Source organism: Falco punctatus, assembly GCF_963210335.1.
Source record: "Falco punctatus genome assembly, chromosome: 4".
In the NCBI taxonomy this organism is placed as follows: Eukaryota; Metazoa; Chordata; class Aves; order Falconiformes; family Falconidae; genus Falco; species Falco punctatus.
This window is the reverse complement of record NC_137583.1, coordinates 28,483,872-28,502,721: the sequence shown is the minus strand read 5'-3', so window position 1 is coordinate 28,502,721 and position 18,850 is coordinate 28,483,872. Positions and strand designations below refer to the sequence as shown.

At 53.5% G+C, this 18,850-nt stretch overlaps 1 protein-coding gene across 3 annotated transcripts in view; it reads right to left on the bottom strand.

Annotated features, from left to right (window-relative positions):
- Nucleotides 1–531: 531 nt before the first annotated feature.
- The window catches only part of PEMT (phosphatidylethanolamine N-methyltransferase), a 43,676-nt gene continuing 25,357 nt past the window's right edge, over nt 532–18,850 (bottom strand). For 2 of the 3 annotated variants that reach the window (XM_080386579.1, XM_080386581.1), the window contains exons 4-8: nt 12,213–12,358; nt 7,765–7,876; nt 3,537–3,611; nt 2,727–2,787; nt 532–1,968 (exon numbers count right to left, since the gene is read on the bottom strand). In XM_080386579.1, the coding sequence (XP_080242705.1) occupies nt 2,733–2,787; nt 3,537–3,611; nt 7,765–7,876; nt 12,213–12,358 (388 nt within the window). In that variant the 3' untranslated portion in view covers nt 532–1,968; nt 2,727–2,732. Of the gene's footprint in view, nt 1,972–2,726; nt 2,788–3,536; nt 3,612–7,764; nt 7,877–12,212; nt 12,359–18,850 lie in introns of all 3 variants that reach the window. The other variant, XM_080386580.1, reaches the window with a different exon arrangement.

The window sequence follows — 18,850 nt, the reverse complement described above, 5'->3', positions numbered from 1 at the left end:
CTCCGTCACCGGGGTTTATGGTGACAGACACCCATTTTGGTGGGGCTGATGCTGGCTGGGGATGGGAATGGTACCACTGGTGTCCCCCTGACCTTGCAGAGGGGACAGGGAAAAGTGTACACAGTCCCCAGACTGGGAACAAGACAGCAAAAATACAGCCCTCGCTGACTTCTTGTTAAGAGCAATCCTTCCCGCAGCAGCACGTGTCTCTTCGGTAAATGCTGATTTCACCTCTCAACAAATCTGAATTTATTTACATCAGAGACTTTGAGCCAGGACTGGCAACTCTGACATAAATTGTCTGAATAATGCAACGTGTCCTCTCCTTGCTGGTTGCTATGGGTACTGGGCTGTTTTAGCCTCCGTCTAAAAACATTAACTGTGAAGGGGATGTGGAAACTTATCTAAAAATACACTACTATGCCCAAGTCTTTAAGAGGAAGGTCATTAAGTTGGTGAAAAACAAAAAAAGTCGTTCTGAAGCGGTGCCACACAGCGTCCGTGTGCCTGGCCGAAGGAAACAGGCTGAACTGAAAAGAAACCAGCACTTTTAATTCCTGCTGAGCGATGCCCGAAGGGTGAATTACAACATGCAAAGCAAAAGGAAATCGAACCGTTTCGCGGAGATGACACTGAGAAAAGGGAGGACCCTCTGCGGAGGGGACATGACATTGAGATGTGGCACCGCGTCCTGGTGCCTGCGCAGGATTCGGCAGCAGCACAGCTCCCTTCTCAGCACCACTGCCGGGGGCTTTACGCTGCTTTTTTTTTTGGTCATTTACAGCTTATTTCTCAAACTGTTCTGGGAATTTGTAAACACTGAGCCTGGGTCTGGAGCATCACCCCTGGGATGTTCCCATTCAGGGCAGGATCCAGCACCGGGCTCTTTGGGACTGGCCGAGGCTGGTGGCAGGGCTGGAGGGGCAGATCCGTACCCGGCTGCTGCACAGCGCAGAAGGCAGAAGCAGCCCTATCCCTCCCTCCCACCCACCGCCCCTGCAAGGCAGTGAACAATAGCTGGAAGGCACTGCATGGTGGGGAAGGCAGGCAGGACCCCCACCTGGCTCCCAGGGAAAAGAAAGGGGCTGGGTGGGTGTGGAGCGGGTCAGGGCACCGACACGGCCAGGGATGGGATATCTGCAGGGCACGGACAGCGACTGACTCTTCCTCTTGGTCTTCTCCAGGCTGGGGTTTTCCCGTGGGATGGCTGCCATCCCTCCATCCCCCTTGGGTGGCGATTTAAATCATACATTTACTTCTACACGTTTTTCAGTCACTTTTCTCGGAGACTTCGCAAATAGTGCGGCAATGCTACAAGGCTCCGCACAGGTGGGAAACGCTCTAGACGGGGAGGTTTCCCTCTCCCAGAAAAGAGGGGGTTTGTTGCTGGGTTGGCAGCAGTTTCCCCTCTTCCAGCCATGTTTGAATGCCTCAGGGGCTCCTGAGCCCTCACTGTTGCTTCGCCCGAGCTTTTGTTTGCTTCCCGTGGCTCTTCAGCAGCACCTTCAGATGATCTTCAGGATCAGCCGGAGCTGGTGCTTCCCTGCGCTCAGAGCTCACTTGCCAAAGGTCCCCAGTGTCTCCATCATTACTCTGCTTGCCCTCCAGTCCAGGGCTGGCGCTGAACTGCTTTTTCCCCTGCAATCTTCGCTAATCAGTGTGGGAGAAGAGGCCAGGAGGTCCTGAGCTGTGTGGTTCCTGGGAGAGCATCGCCTTCACGGGCGGGAGCTGCAGTGACCCAGCAATGGGGACAGAGATCTGGGGACAGGGACCTCCAGCTCCTGTGGGCTGCAGCGAGGAGGTGCCGCCACGCTCGGGCTGTTCCTCTGATTGCTTCCAATACCGCAGGGTGCTCAGTTGGCTCATTAAGGGTTGCTGGGCTAATTAGTAGGATACATCTCAGTAGGAAAACGGGCAAATCGGACAGCGTGGGGACCAGAGGCACGCTGCACCAAGGTATCCGAGACACTGCTTTGCAAAAGACAAAGAGACAAGAGCATGTTAGGGACCTCACCGGTGCTACACCGTCTGTGCCGGGGTAGAGGCTACGGGGCTGCCAAAACCTCGGCAGCGCTGTGTGCTTGTCCAGCCTCTCCAGCCACCAGCGGGCAGAGGCACTGGGAGCTTCCAGGGTGGCATTTAACCCCCGGCAAAGGAGCCTGGGCAGGGACTTGCGCTTTTGCAGAAGCCTTTGGCTCCAGAAGCAAGCCCCTGCTGGGTTACTGGGGTGAGCTGGTGCAAGCCCCTGTGCAGAAACACTCCTGGCTCAGGCAAGGAGAAGCCTGGGGCAGGGATGCTCGATTTCCGTGTGGGGTGGTGGGGCACGCTTGCCCTCTTGCACCATCGCTGGAGCACCTGCCATGGCCAATAGCTGCTTTTTTCTGCCTGATTTAGACTAAGCCCTAGAGCCTTGAAGCTCCCCAGCAATTTTCCCTCATACCGACTCTCAAGTCTATAATCAAAACAATTTGGGGGCTGCTGGCTGGGTGCCAAGAGGCGGACACAACCGCTGCTGTGCAAAGCCTTCCCACCTGAGTTTTTGCGGAGGTTTGAAGCTCAAATCCCTTGAGAAGTGCAGAAAGGGCTCTGGAGGAGCCGGGGGAGGCAGGGCTGGGCAGGGGGGCACTGGGAGAGCGGATGCTGCTCCCGTCCCATCTAACGCGCTCGTAGGTGGGGGAGCCCGGCAAAGCAGCCCCTCTTGCTGAAACACTGATCAGCAAACATACCTGTTGCTACTTGTTCTTCACTCCCTTCTGTTTCTGCCGATATATTTCCTCTGTGAAAGGCCTGTAGTCGGGAGGATAGGAATTTGGGGAGAGATGGGCAAAAGAAGGGGTGAAGAATTAAAATCAGGACTACTGCGTGCTCTCCTTTGCACCCAGAAACTCTGCCCTTCGCAGGCTGGCACAGCCTGACTATTCCTGTGCCATGGCAATCCTCAGCTCGGTCTCTCTGACTGTGAAGCAGCTCCAAGCTGCTCCCATCCCCGTGTCAGGTGGGATGAGGCTCCGAACACGCTCGGACTCCCCCTGCATGCAGAGCAGCCTCAGCTCTCCGCATCTCCGCTCTCTTGCAAATACTAAAGACTTTTCACTGAAGTACAACCACTGCTTCTGGGAACAATTCTGGGCTGCTCTGTCCTGGGCTGCCGGCTATTGTGGTGCAAAACCTCAGAGAAGCCCATCCAAGGAACTATAAAAAGCAAGCTCTTCTTGCAGGGTCTCTTCAGATGACACAATGAGTCCTCTCCCTGCCTGCCTTATTGTTCTTGTACAGACGGAATCAGGCACCCGAAAGAAAAAAAGCTCTCATTTTGATAAAAATAAACAAACGCATAAATGTTCCTAGAACTCAGCAAATAGTTTCAGAGAGGAATCTGCCCATTATCAAAACAACTGAAAAACAATCCTCTGTTTTCCTTCTTCCTCGCTGAATTAATTGGAAAAAACATCTCTACTTCTGCAGTTCCCCAAAACCTCAGGAGTTAAAACTGGTAGAAATAATTAGAAGCTCTCCAGTTTTGCAGAGCTACTCACCCCTCATACAGCATTGCGATTGTGTAGGAAATTGCCACTACAGCTGTCAGCAAAAGGCCAGCTGGGCTTGCGTGCCTGTTTTGAAAGAGAAGGAAAAGATCAGGTAAGTACATGGGCTTATGCAAGACCTGGTTTAGAAAGTGAAATGAGACGTTGGGCTCCATGAGAGCGCTCTCTTGCTCATTAAACAGAAGTGAACAAAAGGGTAGGTTTTTTTCTACTTAATGTTAACGGTCTTAGACAGATGTTACTTGGCAAAGACTCTTCCCCAGCCTACTTCGGCGACTTCTTTTAAGTCTGATCCCTGCACGTCTCTGCTAAGAGAGCTTCTGCTTTGATGCTAAGTCCTGAGATTGTAAGGCTGTTTAATAGCTGAGCAGCTGCTTACGTACGGCTGTGGCTCCCAGCCAGCGCGCTATAAGGGAAATGCCTGATGTGCATGCAAAGATGGGCCACCCAGGGTGCAGGAGACACCTGGCAGACAGAGCAGCATATGGTACCTATACATCAAAACGGCGACTGAGGCATTGTAGGGCTGGGGATGGAAAGGGATGGAAAGGTCCCTGCCTGCCCTGCGACAGGTGCCACGGTGGGGCTGGGTGCAGGGGTGCTGGGGGCTCAGTTCACATTTAAACCCAGTTCAAGATGTTTTAAGAACACACCATATCACCCCCAAGGTCCAGCTGAATGGTGTCCTTCAGCAGGAGGTCACCAGGCACAGCACTGGGGACTGACGTCACCCATGGCACCACACTGTCTGGTTATGGGCAGAGGCGCTTGAGGGCTGTGGATGCAATGTGGATGGCCGCTCCTTTTAGCGCCAAGGCCAAAGAATCAGGACCAAAAGATCTGCATCCCCTGCTCTAAAGAGAGATGTCAATGTAGGCTGCAATCCCGCATCACCCACCTGAGGACACTTCTTTGATGCTTGGCCCAAAAGTGTCTGATACAGATGCCAATGAAGGCAGTGGGGGCTTTGCTAAGGCACCAGGATTTCAGCCGGTGGGTTACAGTCCCCAAACCAGGTGCCAACACCATCCTGCAGTGTGTGAATTCCCCGAGGTGAGAGCAGCCACCCCAGGAGCCATTCCCCACTTACTAACACAGCACCTTTGAGGTCCAAGCCCCATCTCTCCCCAGCAAGAAGCATGGCTGTGTCCAGCTCACCACAGGCACCAGCCCCTACAAAACACCCTTCCTGCACCTCCAGCTAATGGCTGCAAGTGTTACCCTTAATTAGCACACTGCTGATTGCCTTTAATTGCCGGCTGTAGCTCAGCACTGAGCAGGATGAGAGCTGGCTGTCAGCAAAAAAAAGGACTCAGCTGGTCCTTGACGAGGATAAACATCCTGCGAGCCTTGTGCAAGGCGACTGGTGCTGCTGGGAAAACATCCCTTCAGAGGAGAGACCGAAGTACCCAAACCTCCCACTGAACCCGCTTTCAGGTACCGCCTGGCCTCATCAGTTCCTGGAGAGACGCACACAGATTTTCACCTTTTCACTGTTTCCATTTTGCAATAAGTTTTTCCCTCCCTAGGAAGCATTGGGCAACTTCTTCCTCTCCCAACCCCCTGCTCTATTACATGCTTAGTCATGTCTCCTCCTTGATTCCTATCAGAGAGAACAAATTTGCATGATTGTTTGTTGACAGCAAGACCTCTAATTGCATCATTTGGCTGCAGCTCCAGCTCTGATTTACACAGCCTGTTGCCATGAGTTAAAACACTTCCCTACCAGAGATACACAAAGCTGTCCCCAAACAGCTAATGCTCCATTTGTCTTTTGGTAGAAGGGAGGCTGCTCCGTGCGCACGGGCGATGGGAAGCAGTTGGGTGAGTTGTTTCTCTCTTAGGAGCTCGACCTACTTATTGGGCAACGGCTTGTGTTGTAGCAGCATTGATGATAAGTCAGCCAGGAAGGTTTCATGGTCCTGGTAGGAGTTTTTTTTTTGCAAGAAATCTGTTTGTCCCCAGCCCGTGCCACAGCTCCCCACGGCTGCGGGTGGTCTGCAAGAGCAATAGTGGGGGCTCGCATCCTTCCGTGCCAGTGCACTGGTCCTGGGTGCTGGATGTGGAACACCTGCTTTGCCCTTTCCTCCTGGTGCTCTTCATCTTCTGAAAGCCCTGGGACTCATCTTCTGAAAGCCCAGAAGAGTGCTGGGACTCCCCAAAAAGACCTCAGCAGCCTGAGCTGGAGCATGTCCAAAGGCCAACAAAGCTGGCAAAAGAGTCTAGAGCACGAGCCCTGTGAGGAGCTCCTCCTGGGGGAGCTGGAGGGGTTCAGCCTGGAGAAAAGGAGGCTCTGGGGGGACCTTATCGCTCTCTCAACTGCCTGACAGGGGCTGTAGCCAGGTGGGGTCGGTCTATTGTCCCAAGTAACAAGCGACAGGACAAGAGGAAACAGCCTCAAGTTGCACCAGGGAGGTTTAGATGGGATATTAGGGGAAATGTTTTCGCTGAAAGGGTGGTCAGGCACTGGGACAGGCTGCCCAGGGAGGTGGTGGAGTCACCATCCATGGAAGTGTTCAAAGAACATGTAGATGTGGCACCTGGGGACATGGTTTAGTGGCATATTTGGCAGTGCTAGGTTAACAGTTGGAGTCTATGACCTTAAAGGTCTTTTCCAACCTAAACGATTCTATGAGCTGAGATCCCAAGGAAGAGAAACAGCCCAAATCACCGCACTGGGGGCTGTGCAGAGCCTCCCCAGGGCGGGCGGGCGGGCTCCTGGTGCCACTTTGCACAGCTCCAGCAATTTGTTAAGAGCAATTATTTGTCATGCTTCGCTGCCCTTTACAGTGGCAGCTTTTTAATGAGAAAAAGGAGGCAATCACGCTGTTATCCCGAGCCACTTGGAGCTGCCTTTGCCCAGGATTGTGGTGGAAGACCAGGCAACATGCACCTGGTGTGAAGCTGCTCTCTCGCAGGGGCGAAGAAGGGATTTCTGTGACAGAAACGGCTCAGGAGGGTTCAGCTGATTCTGCAAAGGTTCTAGGAAACAGTTCGATGCTCATCTTAGAACAAATAAAAATCTCATTATTCCTCCTTCCGTGCTGTTGCAGGGGTGGTGGCGCTGGTCGTTTCTGCTTGCGGTGTGGTATGGGGGGGCTCATCCTGCCCCAGCTCTGCCCCACTCCCCCCAGCACTATCTGTCTGCCGTTGTGCCACTGCTGACCCCACGGCTGGCCCTCCTGCCCGGCACTGCTGCGGCCCCAGCAGCGAGCCCGCTCTGGCTCTCGTGCACCGTTCCCCAGGGTTCAGACCCCGTCCAGCGCCGTGGGTCTGCCAGGCAGCAAACAGCCTCATGCAGCCAGCCCCGACGGCACTCGGGGCGGGGGGGGCGGGGATTTCAAGTGCAGAACGAACAGCAGCAGTGTTCAGTGGAGAGAAGAGAGAAACCATCAGCTTTACTTATTACCAGGGGCCCAAAAGTACTGCACACGTGGCTGAAAAAGTGACCAGAAAGTGACAAAGCACTTCATTTTTTCCACCGAAGTAGAAAAGAGGTGCTCACACTGAGGAGCACCAGTGCAAAATATCTAGTGATAACGGCCCGCAACGCTCTACAGGCTCCTGGTGTAACGCAGCCAGGGTTTTTTTCTCCTGGGCAAATAAATAAAATGTGATATTAAATGAAAACCACATAAAACTTGTTACACTGAATAGAGTATATTGCTCATTTGCTGCTAAATTACAGCCTATTCATTTCCTCCTAAGCAGGCTATTAAGCTGTGTTATATCACATGAGGAGTGTTTCGGAAGTGTTATCACCGTGCAGTGGGGGAAAGGGTGTGTGGGCTTGTTTTGCTTTTTTCAGAGGTAATTACAGGGTCACGCTGATCCCCCGTATCAGTACCCTGCCCCTGCTGAGTGACACCCGGCATGAATTCGGCCCTGACTGTTGATTTTTCCACATGCAGAGCCTGCCAAGGACCTCGTTCAGCTGCAGAGCATTTGCTGATGCTTCCTCTCTCTCCCCAGCACTTGGCCGTTATTTATTTTTCTACAATTAATGCTGCAAGTCTTTTATGACAGCAGAAGACTTTGCACGCACAAAAATAGTGAGGAAGCACAAGTCAGGGCGTGTTGCACTTTCCCTGCCATTTTATTGCTGACTGCCATCACCGAGGGTCCCTGTGGGCCCTGGCGCAGCCTGGCCCCGCGCGCCCTGCCACGCACAGACCCCACGGGCCCTGCAACCGGTGGCGTTTGCGGGGTGCGTACTCACATGAGGGCCCAGCCCAGGTAGACAGCTGTGCTGCCCCAGTACATGGGGTTATCCAGGATGCTGAAGGGGAAGCTGGTCACTTTTGCCTCCATCAGGATGCCGAAGTAATCCCCTACGGAACAAACAAAGGGTTTCTGGTTAGGCTCCGTGAAGCTGGGAGTCATGGGGGGGGCTTTGGCACGCTGATGCCCTGTGCCACGGGGCATCCCTGCCAGGGATACGGAGCGAAGGCAAACAAGGGGTTTAGCTACTGACTTCCAGGCTGAGAAAACAGCAACAGATAGGTTGGCTGTTTACTCTGTGTCTATCCGCTTTTCCAGGAATGGCCCATGAGGAAGGTCTGTGCATTGCAATGAGGCTACGGCAGCCACGTCCCTCATCGGGAAGCAGCTCTTGAGGTCCCAGCTGATTCTGGCATTCTCATTTGAACACTGCCCATCTGATGCCACTTGATGAGGAAGCACGTGGAACCACAGGACCAAATCCATTTAATGGGGAAAGAAGCCCAGCGCACTGTAATGGTGTTTTGAGATGTTATAATCACGACTGCCACCACCAAATGCCCTCATTCAATGTCACCCTTATCTCATAGTTCAGAGAATTTCTCAGAATTTCAGAAAATAGCACCTCTGCCTACAAAACACTCAATTATCAGCATGATGGTGATAATAGGTGATTGTCATCTGTAATGAGGAAAGCTTTCAGAACTGTCAGCACCCAACCAGCCTCCTATCTACCTCGGAGTCATCCTTCCAGCCTCCTGAAAGGATCTTGGAAAAGAAATGACAAGCAAGTAGATGTTATGCAGCTTGTGAGCAGCATTTCAGGGGGAGAAAGGGCCAGGATGCAGATCGCTGACTTCTGTTGGTCTTACAAGCGAGGCCACAAAGCCCAGCAAGGACTTTGCTCCAAGCCCACTGTACAAGACACAGCATCCATCAGCAAGAAGCAGTGCAGGTCCATCAGCCCAGGGAGCTGCCACCGCCCTGGGTCGCGTTCTCAGCTTTGCTGCCAGCCTGTTCCCTGACCTTGGGCAAGTCTCCTCCATCCCTCCCGGTGCTATTGTGCACCGATCATAATAACAGTCTTTCTTATAGCACCGAGGGTGGTGAGGATTAATGTATGGTGAGAAAGTGCTTGGATATCCAGATAAAAGGCATTACAGGAGTGCAAACTATTCAAGGTTATTATTATTACCTGGATCGTAGTGTAATTTCTTTGACCTCACACAGTGCAAAAACATTTATTTCTAAGGATAAACAGCACCTGCCCAATTAGACAATACTTTTGGGCTTTAACTACAGGCCACTAAGTGAGATAATTGCCTGGTATTCATACTATATGTTCTCACAGTTACTTGGCAATGCATTTCCAAGATTGTTCTAGTAGAAAGAACACATCACCCCCTGCCACAGCCCATTTCCGTGTGTTCTTATGTGTCAAAATGCTTCATTATACCCTGCCCGCCCTCGCCTTTGGGTTGAACACCTCGCTCTCCAAACGGCGTTTGCACAAAGCCCTGGGTCCGTGCAGTGGCAGTGGCTTATCCGTGCCTGGCACCGGGGGGGGGGGGGGGGGGGGGGGGGGGGCTGGGACCCTCTGGCAGGCTCCCTGCCAGCAGAGCACACAGCAGCTGGGAAGAGCGGGCAGCTCCCCCAGGACACGAGCTTTTCCAATTTAAACCCTGCCTCTAGACCCACACAGTTAAACGGACATGACCGCCAGAGAGGACCTGCAGTTTTTCTGCTCAGGCAGGTGCGAAGGGAAAGGACTGCGCGTCGCGTGGCACAGCATCAGCCCGGCACATCTCCGGTGCCCCCGTTAAGCTCTCAAATCAGGAACCAGCTCCTTGTCAGGCTGAGGGACTTTGGTACCTAGTTCAAATTATTTTTTGCTGGAGGTCAGCCTAACTCTCGCGGCACAGGGTAGACACTTTGGATCACAGCAGCAAAAAGCCATCTAATGCACTCCACAAGGTCCCCCCCGTCCCTGGAGCCTGACCTGGGCTGAAGCACCACCTCCACTTCTCTCCACAGAGCCTCTGGCTTCACCATAGCCCAGTAACAGACTTCGGTCAAGTCAGATTTACTTGAAATCTTAGTCAGTGCTGGAAGGAACTGCGCTCGGGTGCGAGACAGATAGGCTCAGACAGGCAGAGCCGCCTCTTGGTGCCATTGGCTTCCAGGAAGCCAAACCCTTGTTCCTACGTTTGTCGGGAAATAGGGCAAACGGTGAGGCAGACGGTGCTGAACTGATGCCTGAATCCCTGCCAGGGCACGGTGCAGAGACAGGGGCCCAGGAGGATTGCTGTGCTGGGGAGAAGGCTGCCGGGGCAAGGGGCCACATCCAGCCGCCGCAGAGGCTGGGGTCGGTGCTGCTGTGCAGGAGATGGGGTGGCACAGAAAGGCTTGTTGTAGAGGGGTCACTCTCTGCACTGCTCTCTCGCTGCACTGTTTAGCCCACCTGCAAGAGACAAAGTGCTCTGCAGCCACTCCAAAGCTTAAATGTGCTGTTAAAGAGGAATCTGCCGGGCAGCCCCAACGTGGTCTCTTCTGCCCTGCCTGGTTCAGCCCTCACTGCTGTAGGAAAACCCCAAAGGAAAGGGTCAAATGTTATTCCAGTAAGTTTTTGAAGTGCTTGGGTGTCAGAGGCTCTCTCAAAACTTCTCTTGAGCTCAGATATCAACTGGAAGAAGCAGCTGGGCACCCCCTTCTTGCCAAAGCAGTGCGGCCCTTTGCTACCTGCAGTCAGAAGTGCTATCACCAAGGAGGACCCTGCTCCTCCCGCAGCACCAGCACATCACTAAAACCCTGCATGCAGGAGGACGTTGGAAGTACTAGTTCAAAGGGATCCCCAGAGACCTGCAGACCCCTTGTCTTCCCCAAGGCTGGGTAAGATACCACACTGAACGGCATTCTCCATTAAGAGTCTGCTGACTTGGAGTCGTGGGGGCTTGCACAGAGCTGAGAAGCCGTTATCGGTCCAAGGACGGATGCTACATGGGGCTCCAGCTGCACCATGCCTCTGTGGCACAGAGGTCCCGAGCCAGCCCAGCTGCACTAGCCCATGGTCTTGGCCTCTCCCCATCCCGGCTCAGCTCTGCCCCAGTGCCCGTCATGCCCCGGCTAGCAGACTGCTGGCCTCACGCCCTGCTTGCATCATGCAAGGCTCGGAGCTGTGCAGCCGCAGCCCGGCACACTGGTAGCACAGAGACCTCCGCCGGCCGAGAGGATGGAGCAGAAGTGCCCGATACGGCCACTGACCCCTGCCTCCTCTGTGCCCCAGGGGATACGGGAGCCACTGGCCGTGCAGAGCAGAGGGGGACAGGGCCACTCTCACTGCTTATGCTGAGCCTGACTCACTTGTTTGCCTTCCCCCAGCAGTTCAAGTCCTGTGGATCCTCCTGGTCGGATGAATCAGGCTTACGTAAACAACCCTAGACCTGGCTGAACTTCAGGAGCATTCAAGCAGCTCTTGCTGGCGGGTACTCCTGTGCCCAGCCTCCCTGGACATGTAGGCACAGTGTCACTCCTACAGGCTGTGGCTGATTTTGGAGGACGGGGGTGCGCGGTAGCTGGGGGACAGGGGTGTAACATGGGGCCAGGAGTGGGGCTGCACAGATGAAGGGTGAGGGCACGTATTCGGGAGTGCTGAGCTCTATTTCTGGTGGCAGGATCTTGGCCAACTCAACACATTTCTTTGCAACTTCACTTGAAACCTGGAAGGCTTATTACCTCCCTCTCTTCTTCCTGGCGACGCTGCAGGAGCTAATTGAATTTGGTTTGTAAAGCACTTGCAAAAGCACAGCCTAAATGCAGTGTCAAAGCTGGGGCTGTGATTATTTCAGCCAGCGGGAGCTGCCCCTTTCCTTAGATATTTATTGTTCCTGTCTCTATTTTATTTTTATGAATTCCACACATACTGGCATGTTTTTAAAGTCAACAACACTAATAGAATTACTCTCTAAATGTGAAAGCAGGCGCGGTGGAAAATGCCTTCTCCCATAAAGCGGCAGATAAAAGAATCTGTCAACGAACATCAGGTTTATTGCAGAGGGAAAAGCAAACGAGATCTTGCATCTGCATGTGTGTCGAGCGGGTGGGGGCATAGAGCACAGCTGCCGGACAGCTCGCACCCGCTGCGCTGTGCCGACCTGGTCGTGGGGTCTGCACTTGGGGTCCCTTTTCTGGAGGGCATTTGGACTGTCAGATTATCAGGTGCTTTCCAAAATTTCAGACTTGACATGGAAGGTGATGGGACTCATTGTATAAAACCACTGCCAGGTAAGGACATGGTGAGATCGTGCTTTGGTATCATAAAGCCAAGAGAAAATCTAACAGCCCCAAGGACAGGGACAAGGAAATTCTTACAGGACTCTGCCCTAGCAAAAGACCCCTGCAAGAATTAAATGCACATTCTGCTTAAGCTGTTGAATTTTTGGTGCTTACCTAGGAACGTCCCAGTGAATCCCAGTGCTAAGAAGCTGGAGATGACGAACAGGGTCCCTACAGCCAAGATGGCCAAGCCTGAGTAATAGCCCCAGCGGCAGTCCAAGCCCTCCAGCTTCGGCTGGCTCTTCATGGCTTCTGTAAAGCTGTCAGAGAGACAACAAGGGCTGTTAAAAGCGGCGACTCATTACTAACATCACCTACCTCTCCCTGGGAGATACGGAGCTTTGGGAGAGGATGCTGCTGAGAAGGACCCTTCCCCAGGTCCCTTTTTTCCTCTAGACCTACTCAGCCTCCCAAGGAGAGAAGCAAGGAGCCGCAGCCCCGTGAGCAGCCAGGGCTTGCTGGGGCAGCTCTTTCTACTTGCAAGCCTTGCTCACTTCTGGAAATACCAGCCTCACCGAGCAATATCAAAAGCTTTGCCTTGCTCACTAACCCCAGATTTCATCGTGACTGGGAGCTCTGGGAAAGCCACCCTTGCAAACGCTGGAGGCTGCCATGCCTCAGCACAGGGCTTGAAGGGTTGGGAACGATCGATCGGCTGGGTTACCTCGTGCTCCCACCCCCGTTCCTCTCCATCAAAATATTTTGCAGTGTTCATGTGTTAGCCACGTGCCCAGGAGTGATTCACGGCTGAAGCCTGACAGTGAGGGGGAGGACTGGGACGGCGAAAGGAAAATACTAGAGACGCGCATTTTCAAGTGTGAACACAGCTTCTCAGCTCCCGGCTTGTTCAGGCATTGCAGGTCTGACCTTCCAAATAACTCGTTTGTGAGTGGAATAATTGTGACCCTTCCCTTCAGCCCCCTGAACTTTGCCCAGAGCAGGGCTTGACAGGCCCAGCACCTCACATAGCTCCGACACAAATGGATGACTACAAAGGAGACAACACCGTGATTGCCCATTAATAATAATGAGAGGAGATAACAGACCCGCAGAGCTGTGCACAGTGTTTCTCCACATGCTGCTGACACATGAGGCAGGAAACTTTGAGACTTTTTTTAATGAGCACCCTGGAGGCTGAAATTCAAGTGGAATCGCAGCTCTCCCACGCCTCCGGCCACCGCTGCCTGCCAGGGCTGGGCCAGGAGAGCTGCTCCTGCCCGCACTCCCAGGCGCCTCGGCTGGAAAGGGCTGCCGTGACGTTACTTGCAAGGCTCGGGATAAGTTTTTTTCCCCATGATGTCCAGCCTCCCCAAGCCCTGGAAATCCCTGGATTTTCTCTGTGGCCCAAATGAAAGCTGAGAGGGACAGCCCTGCCTGCCTGGCTGACAGACAAGCGGCTGGAGATGCTCCTTTCGAAGGCTCAAAGACCAGACAGGAAGTTACATGCACCAAGCAAAGTCCAGGATGATATTTAAACCCCATAGTTTAGGGACCTGGATAATTTTTTTTTTTTTTTGAGCTCGTTCCCACTAGGTTTTCTATTGTCAGAAGTTTTTAGGACCCCGGAGCAATCCATTTAATCTTCACTTTGGACTGGAGCAAGGAAACAAAACAGAGAACAAATGTGATGTGCTTGGGAGTGAGCAAAAACACAGCATCTTGGTGATTTACACTCCCCACGCTGGAAATCACAGGGAAATTCTCTTTTCCAGGGAGCTGAGCACAGGCAGAGGAATGACAGCGTGGCCCCAGGCGATGTAAATGCACACGTCCCCAGGGCTGGCCCTCCTCCAGCACCCAGCACACCTCCCCTCGCTCACCAGGCTCACACTGGTTTAGCTTCAAATCCTTACTGATGGGGACACACAAATCTGGATGCAACGTGAAGCAGCAGCAGCTGCACAACCCTTTGCATCACTTCCCTGGTATTTATTTTTAAATTACACAAGTCTCCCCTATGAGAAAGCCCAAATACACACCCCTGCTACCAGCACTGCCTGGGTTTGGGAGGAAAGCAGTCCCCCTGCGGGGATGTGCCTGTCCCCCTGAGCCACCCTGGCCTGGCCGTGCTCTCAAAGTACAACGTGAAGTCCCTGGGGATGCTCTGGAGCTCTCTTCTCCCACAGAGGAAGATGCTAATGCCTTTTCACAGCACTGGGGGTTTGACTGTGCGTCCGGCCAGGACTTCTCTACAGGGCACCAGCACTGGGAAGGGATCTCACAGTGATCAAAAAACGCTGCTGCTGATCCCTGGGGAGGCAGGTCTGGGAGAGCAGCACTAAGCTGGCCCCAGCTGCCTGGATTCCAGCCCCCAGTAAAGAGACGGCCAAGCAGAGAGAGGTACAGCTACAGCAAAGCACTCAGAGGCTGCTTCTTGCTCTAGATGAACTGAATTCAGGCTCTTACATCCTTGAGGCTCCTCCATCCTATGCTAGTGACCCGGCTTGGCCTCAGAGCATAAGAAGGACAAAGGTGGCTTCAAGAGCATGAACTGGTTGACTGCAGACCAGCCTTGAAGGTTTTGCAGTCAGCACGTGATGCGGTTTGTTTTGGCAAAGCAGTCTCCCCTGCTCCAGATGATCCCATCCTTCCTTTTCATGGTTGGATAGACCTGCATTAGTTATCCTCATCAGCATGTCTTGCTCGGTCCCCTGCTGTTTGGCTTACAGCTAGAGAGGGAGGTGTTTGCATGGAGATAATGGACTGCCTTTCCCTCTAGTAATGTTTTATATCTTCCTAAACACACTCTCTATTTGCATTAAACATGATGCGTGCAGGAGTTTTCAGAATTGGTAAATAAACCTTTTAAGCATTTATGATGCTGGGCCATGACAAGCAGCACGGAGTCGTCAATTATTCTGGCATCCACGACTGCTCCTTGGTGGCGAGGGAGCCTCACCGCACCGCATTTCACCCTCCCTGGCAGGGGGAGGACAAGGTGTTGGCCATCTCCCTTGCTAGGGGAGCTAGTCATGCAGCCAATCTGTCATGAAACCAGTCCCTTTCACCATGTGCCTCTGAGTCACGTTTGTTACAGCATTTATTTCTGGCTGCATGACAAGGCAGCGGCCCAGCTCGGCACCCGAGAGGACACCAATTAAAACCACGCTTTTTCCCAGTACCTGGAAATTCTTTATGTGCCGAGTGGAGCGATTGCCATGGTGAGGAGCATCCCTCTTACCAACACAGGGGAGGGGTGGGTGACCTACTTTAATCACATACCTGGCTGCTGGCACGAGGATGTCTGGCACTGGGGGGGCAGGAGGGGGGTCTGGAAGGTGCCCCCAGCTTTGGCAAACAGCAACTGGGGAAATGGGGCTTCCCCTGACATCTCCCCATGCTTGTCAGCACGAAGCATGACACCGGAGGTACCCATTCTCCACCCCACCAGGGAAAATCCCAAATCCATCAGCTCCACTCTGGCCAAACTGGCAGATTTGGCCAATTCCTGGCAGGGTGGGAGCAGCTGTGGCAGCTGCAGTTGGGCTGCACAATGGCCACGGCGTGCCGCAGGGTTCTGCAGGAGGGAAGCCAAGGCAGCAGGCACTGTTCTGCCCACCCTTCCCAAAACAGGGCACACTGGCTCACTCAGCCACTTCTACGTGCACATCGCTCCTTTGTGGGAATCACAGACTGGTTTGGGATGGTTGGGACCTTCACAGGTCACCTAGTGCAACCCCCCTGCCATGGGCAGGGACACCTTCTACCAGCCCAGGTTGCTCAGAGCCCCATCCAAGCTGGACTCTAATATTTCCAGGGATGGGGCATCTACCACCGCTCCTGGCAAGCTGTTCCAGTGTTTTACCATGCTCACCATAAAAAAATTCATCCTTACATCTAGTCTGAACCTCCCCTCTTTTAGATTACCGCATAATAAACCACAAAAACTGGAAAACCACTCAAAATGGTACTGAAGCACAGGGGCAGAGACGTCATGCCGGTGGGCTTGCAGGAAGAACATGGGAGCAAGGGAACCTGGCTGCAGGTCCTCCCGCTGGGACACAGAGGACACGCAGGCAGGTTTGCACCAACAAACACCGATTTATCCCCCCAGACTATGGCAACTGAAACACCGGAAAACTTAATCAAACCCACAGCCCCAAATACATCCCAATGGCCGCATGTTGCACAAAGCAAACCTGAGAACACCGTGCTAAGAGACAAGCTGAGCTTTTAGGTTTCTGGGCCTCTCGGTGGCCCACAGCAAGCACATTTTGTCAGCCCTTTTCTGCAGAGGAGTGTGGACACCTCATCCAGCAAACTGGGTCGCTGCTGGGCTGCTCCCAGCAGCGCTCCCTTTGCCTGATCCCAAAAACCAGCCTGGAAACTGGGGCTGGCAAATGCAATTGGGGCAGAACTGGGCCAGGGGCCGGCAGGCAGTGAGGAAGCAGCAGCGATGCCTACATCCAGGGCTTCCGAGGCAGCAGCCACCGCTGCAAGGTGCCGCACTCGCCACACAGGACGTCGGTCCATCCCCCACACCCGAGGTTTTGTTCCTCTCAGCAAAAGGAGGCAACGGGGGTAAAACCATCCAGTGGTGCCCAGGCAGTACACACTGCAACAAAAGATCTCGTTCATTTGAAAAAAGCAACTCCAACAACACTAAAATTGTCCTGCCGATACCAGCGGCAATTGTTACCCTGGTCATCATCTTCACAGCTTCTTTTGCCAATAATGACTCTGCTTTTCTGCCAGTGCCGGTGTGCGTGTTATTTAGGTCAGCTGGGGGCTATGGCAGCTTCTCCCCCCGCCTCGCTTCTCAGCTGCCCTGTTTCCTCATCCAGATGCCCAGCAGCCAGGCCGACAGGAGCAGGAGGTGCTACTAGCTGCCTGGGGCTTTCCCCGCACAGCCATCGGAGATTGCTGGCAGTGCGGCTCAGAGGGGACATCAGCCTCTTTGGGCCACACTCGATTCCCAGCATCAAACTTGGTCACTTCTGCACAAGAGGCCATGCAGTTCTCTGATCGATACTGTTTACACTGTGCTGGTTCATGGTACTAACTCATAAAATTAAATAGTATTGAGCATAAAGCCGAGAGGCTCTACCAGGCAATATCAAACAACCCATTCCCTGTGCAAAATCCCAACCCAGGGTGGAGGCATTTTCTTGAAATCCCAGTGCCAAGCAAGAAGCCCATCCATGCAGGAGGCAACACCCAGCGGGTGGCATCGATGAAGGACTCCATGCCAGCCAGCAGCGTGGTACCCACCGAGCACATTGCCAAAGGCGCTGCCCTCGCTCAGGGGGTCATTCCCACAGGAGGCACCATGGCCCTGGGCACCCCAGGACCCTCACATCTGCAAGCCCCCCCCCCCCCCTTCAGGGTGTGCACGTGGGTGTTGCCTTTACAGCTCAGGCAAACACCCCAAGGACCCTTAAGGTGGGAAGTTCATCAGCTCCCTGCACACAAAGACACCTGCACACACCTGCCCCGAGATGGGGAGTTTGCCAGGGTGTGCAAAGGGAGCACGGGAGGGTGTGCAGGCAGTGCCAGTGGCAGTTTCCTGCACAGAGCTAATGCAGGGAAAAATATCAACAACACCGTAAGGCAGGAAAGAGAGGCACTGGCTCTATGTCTGGAGGACAGCGAAGGTTGTCACGTCCCACGTCACACCGATAACAGTCATAAACCGCTGGGGTAGTGCACACAGTGTGGGTAGTTCAAAAGTTCAGGCATTGTTTTCACAGATAAGAGCCTCAGTGATGGAACTTCCCTTCTTCTTGCAGGATGCACACGGCTATAATGAAAATAACCATTGCACCAAAGCAATTAAGGATGCTTGTCTTGTGCAGTTGACTAAGCAGGTCCCCCCTGGTCACAGGTCATTCTGGATTGCTTCTCAGAAGCAAGCCAAAACTGATAATGAAGCGCAGAGCTGGGAAGCACCTAATTGCTTAATTGAGCACAAGATTCTCCTTACACCCAACGTATCCCTTTGGAGCAACCCTTGCATGAGAGCATCACAGCACTGAACTGGGGACAGGACGATGGCACAGTGGCCTACACCACGTCACCCTGTGTGGGGTGGGTGATGAAGCAGCCATACAGCCCAGCTCCCGGGTGCTTTCAGCCGCGATGCCAACCCACTCGCAAAGTTTCTGTCCGCTCTACCCTCCCCTCCTCTGCCCCCAGCATGAAGCCTTTCAAAAATTCAGCTGCAAAAAGGAAGCAGTTTTAAAAACAAAAAGAGTCATCCTGTAGGCTCCTCAATCACTCCCTGGCATCCCCCAGTCACATAAAAAGTCCCCAAAGCACAAAGAGAGGATTTTTAAAGGCTGGATTACAGCACTAGGGGTGGAGGGAGCCCCCGGGGCTGCCTCTTCTTGCTTGCTATCAGCAGCCTGCACGCTCTGTGCAAGCGATCCTGACCGCCGCGCACAGCTGAAGCACGAGGCACAGCTTATGCTTTGCCAGGTAGGTTGCCTCTGCAGGGCTGAGGAGCAGAAAACCTGCTTTCATCAGTGCACTCGAGTACCAGTGAGTCAAAATAAAGGGAAAAGTAAAATAGCAAGAGCAGGTGAGACATCCCTCCTGGCATCACTGGCCACTGAGAAGACAGTGCCTGTGTCGTACAAACCATGAACCCTCTCTGGGCAGCTAAACCCTCGGCTGGACCTGGCTGGTACCTTCATGCAAGGGCAAGGGGCAGGATGAATCCCTCCCAAACAGCCCAACCTCTCCAGGCTTGAGCAATAAGCTTTGGACAGCCCTGGAGGGCTCACTGGGGTGGGGATGGAGGCAGTGAGTCT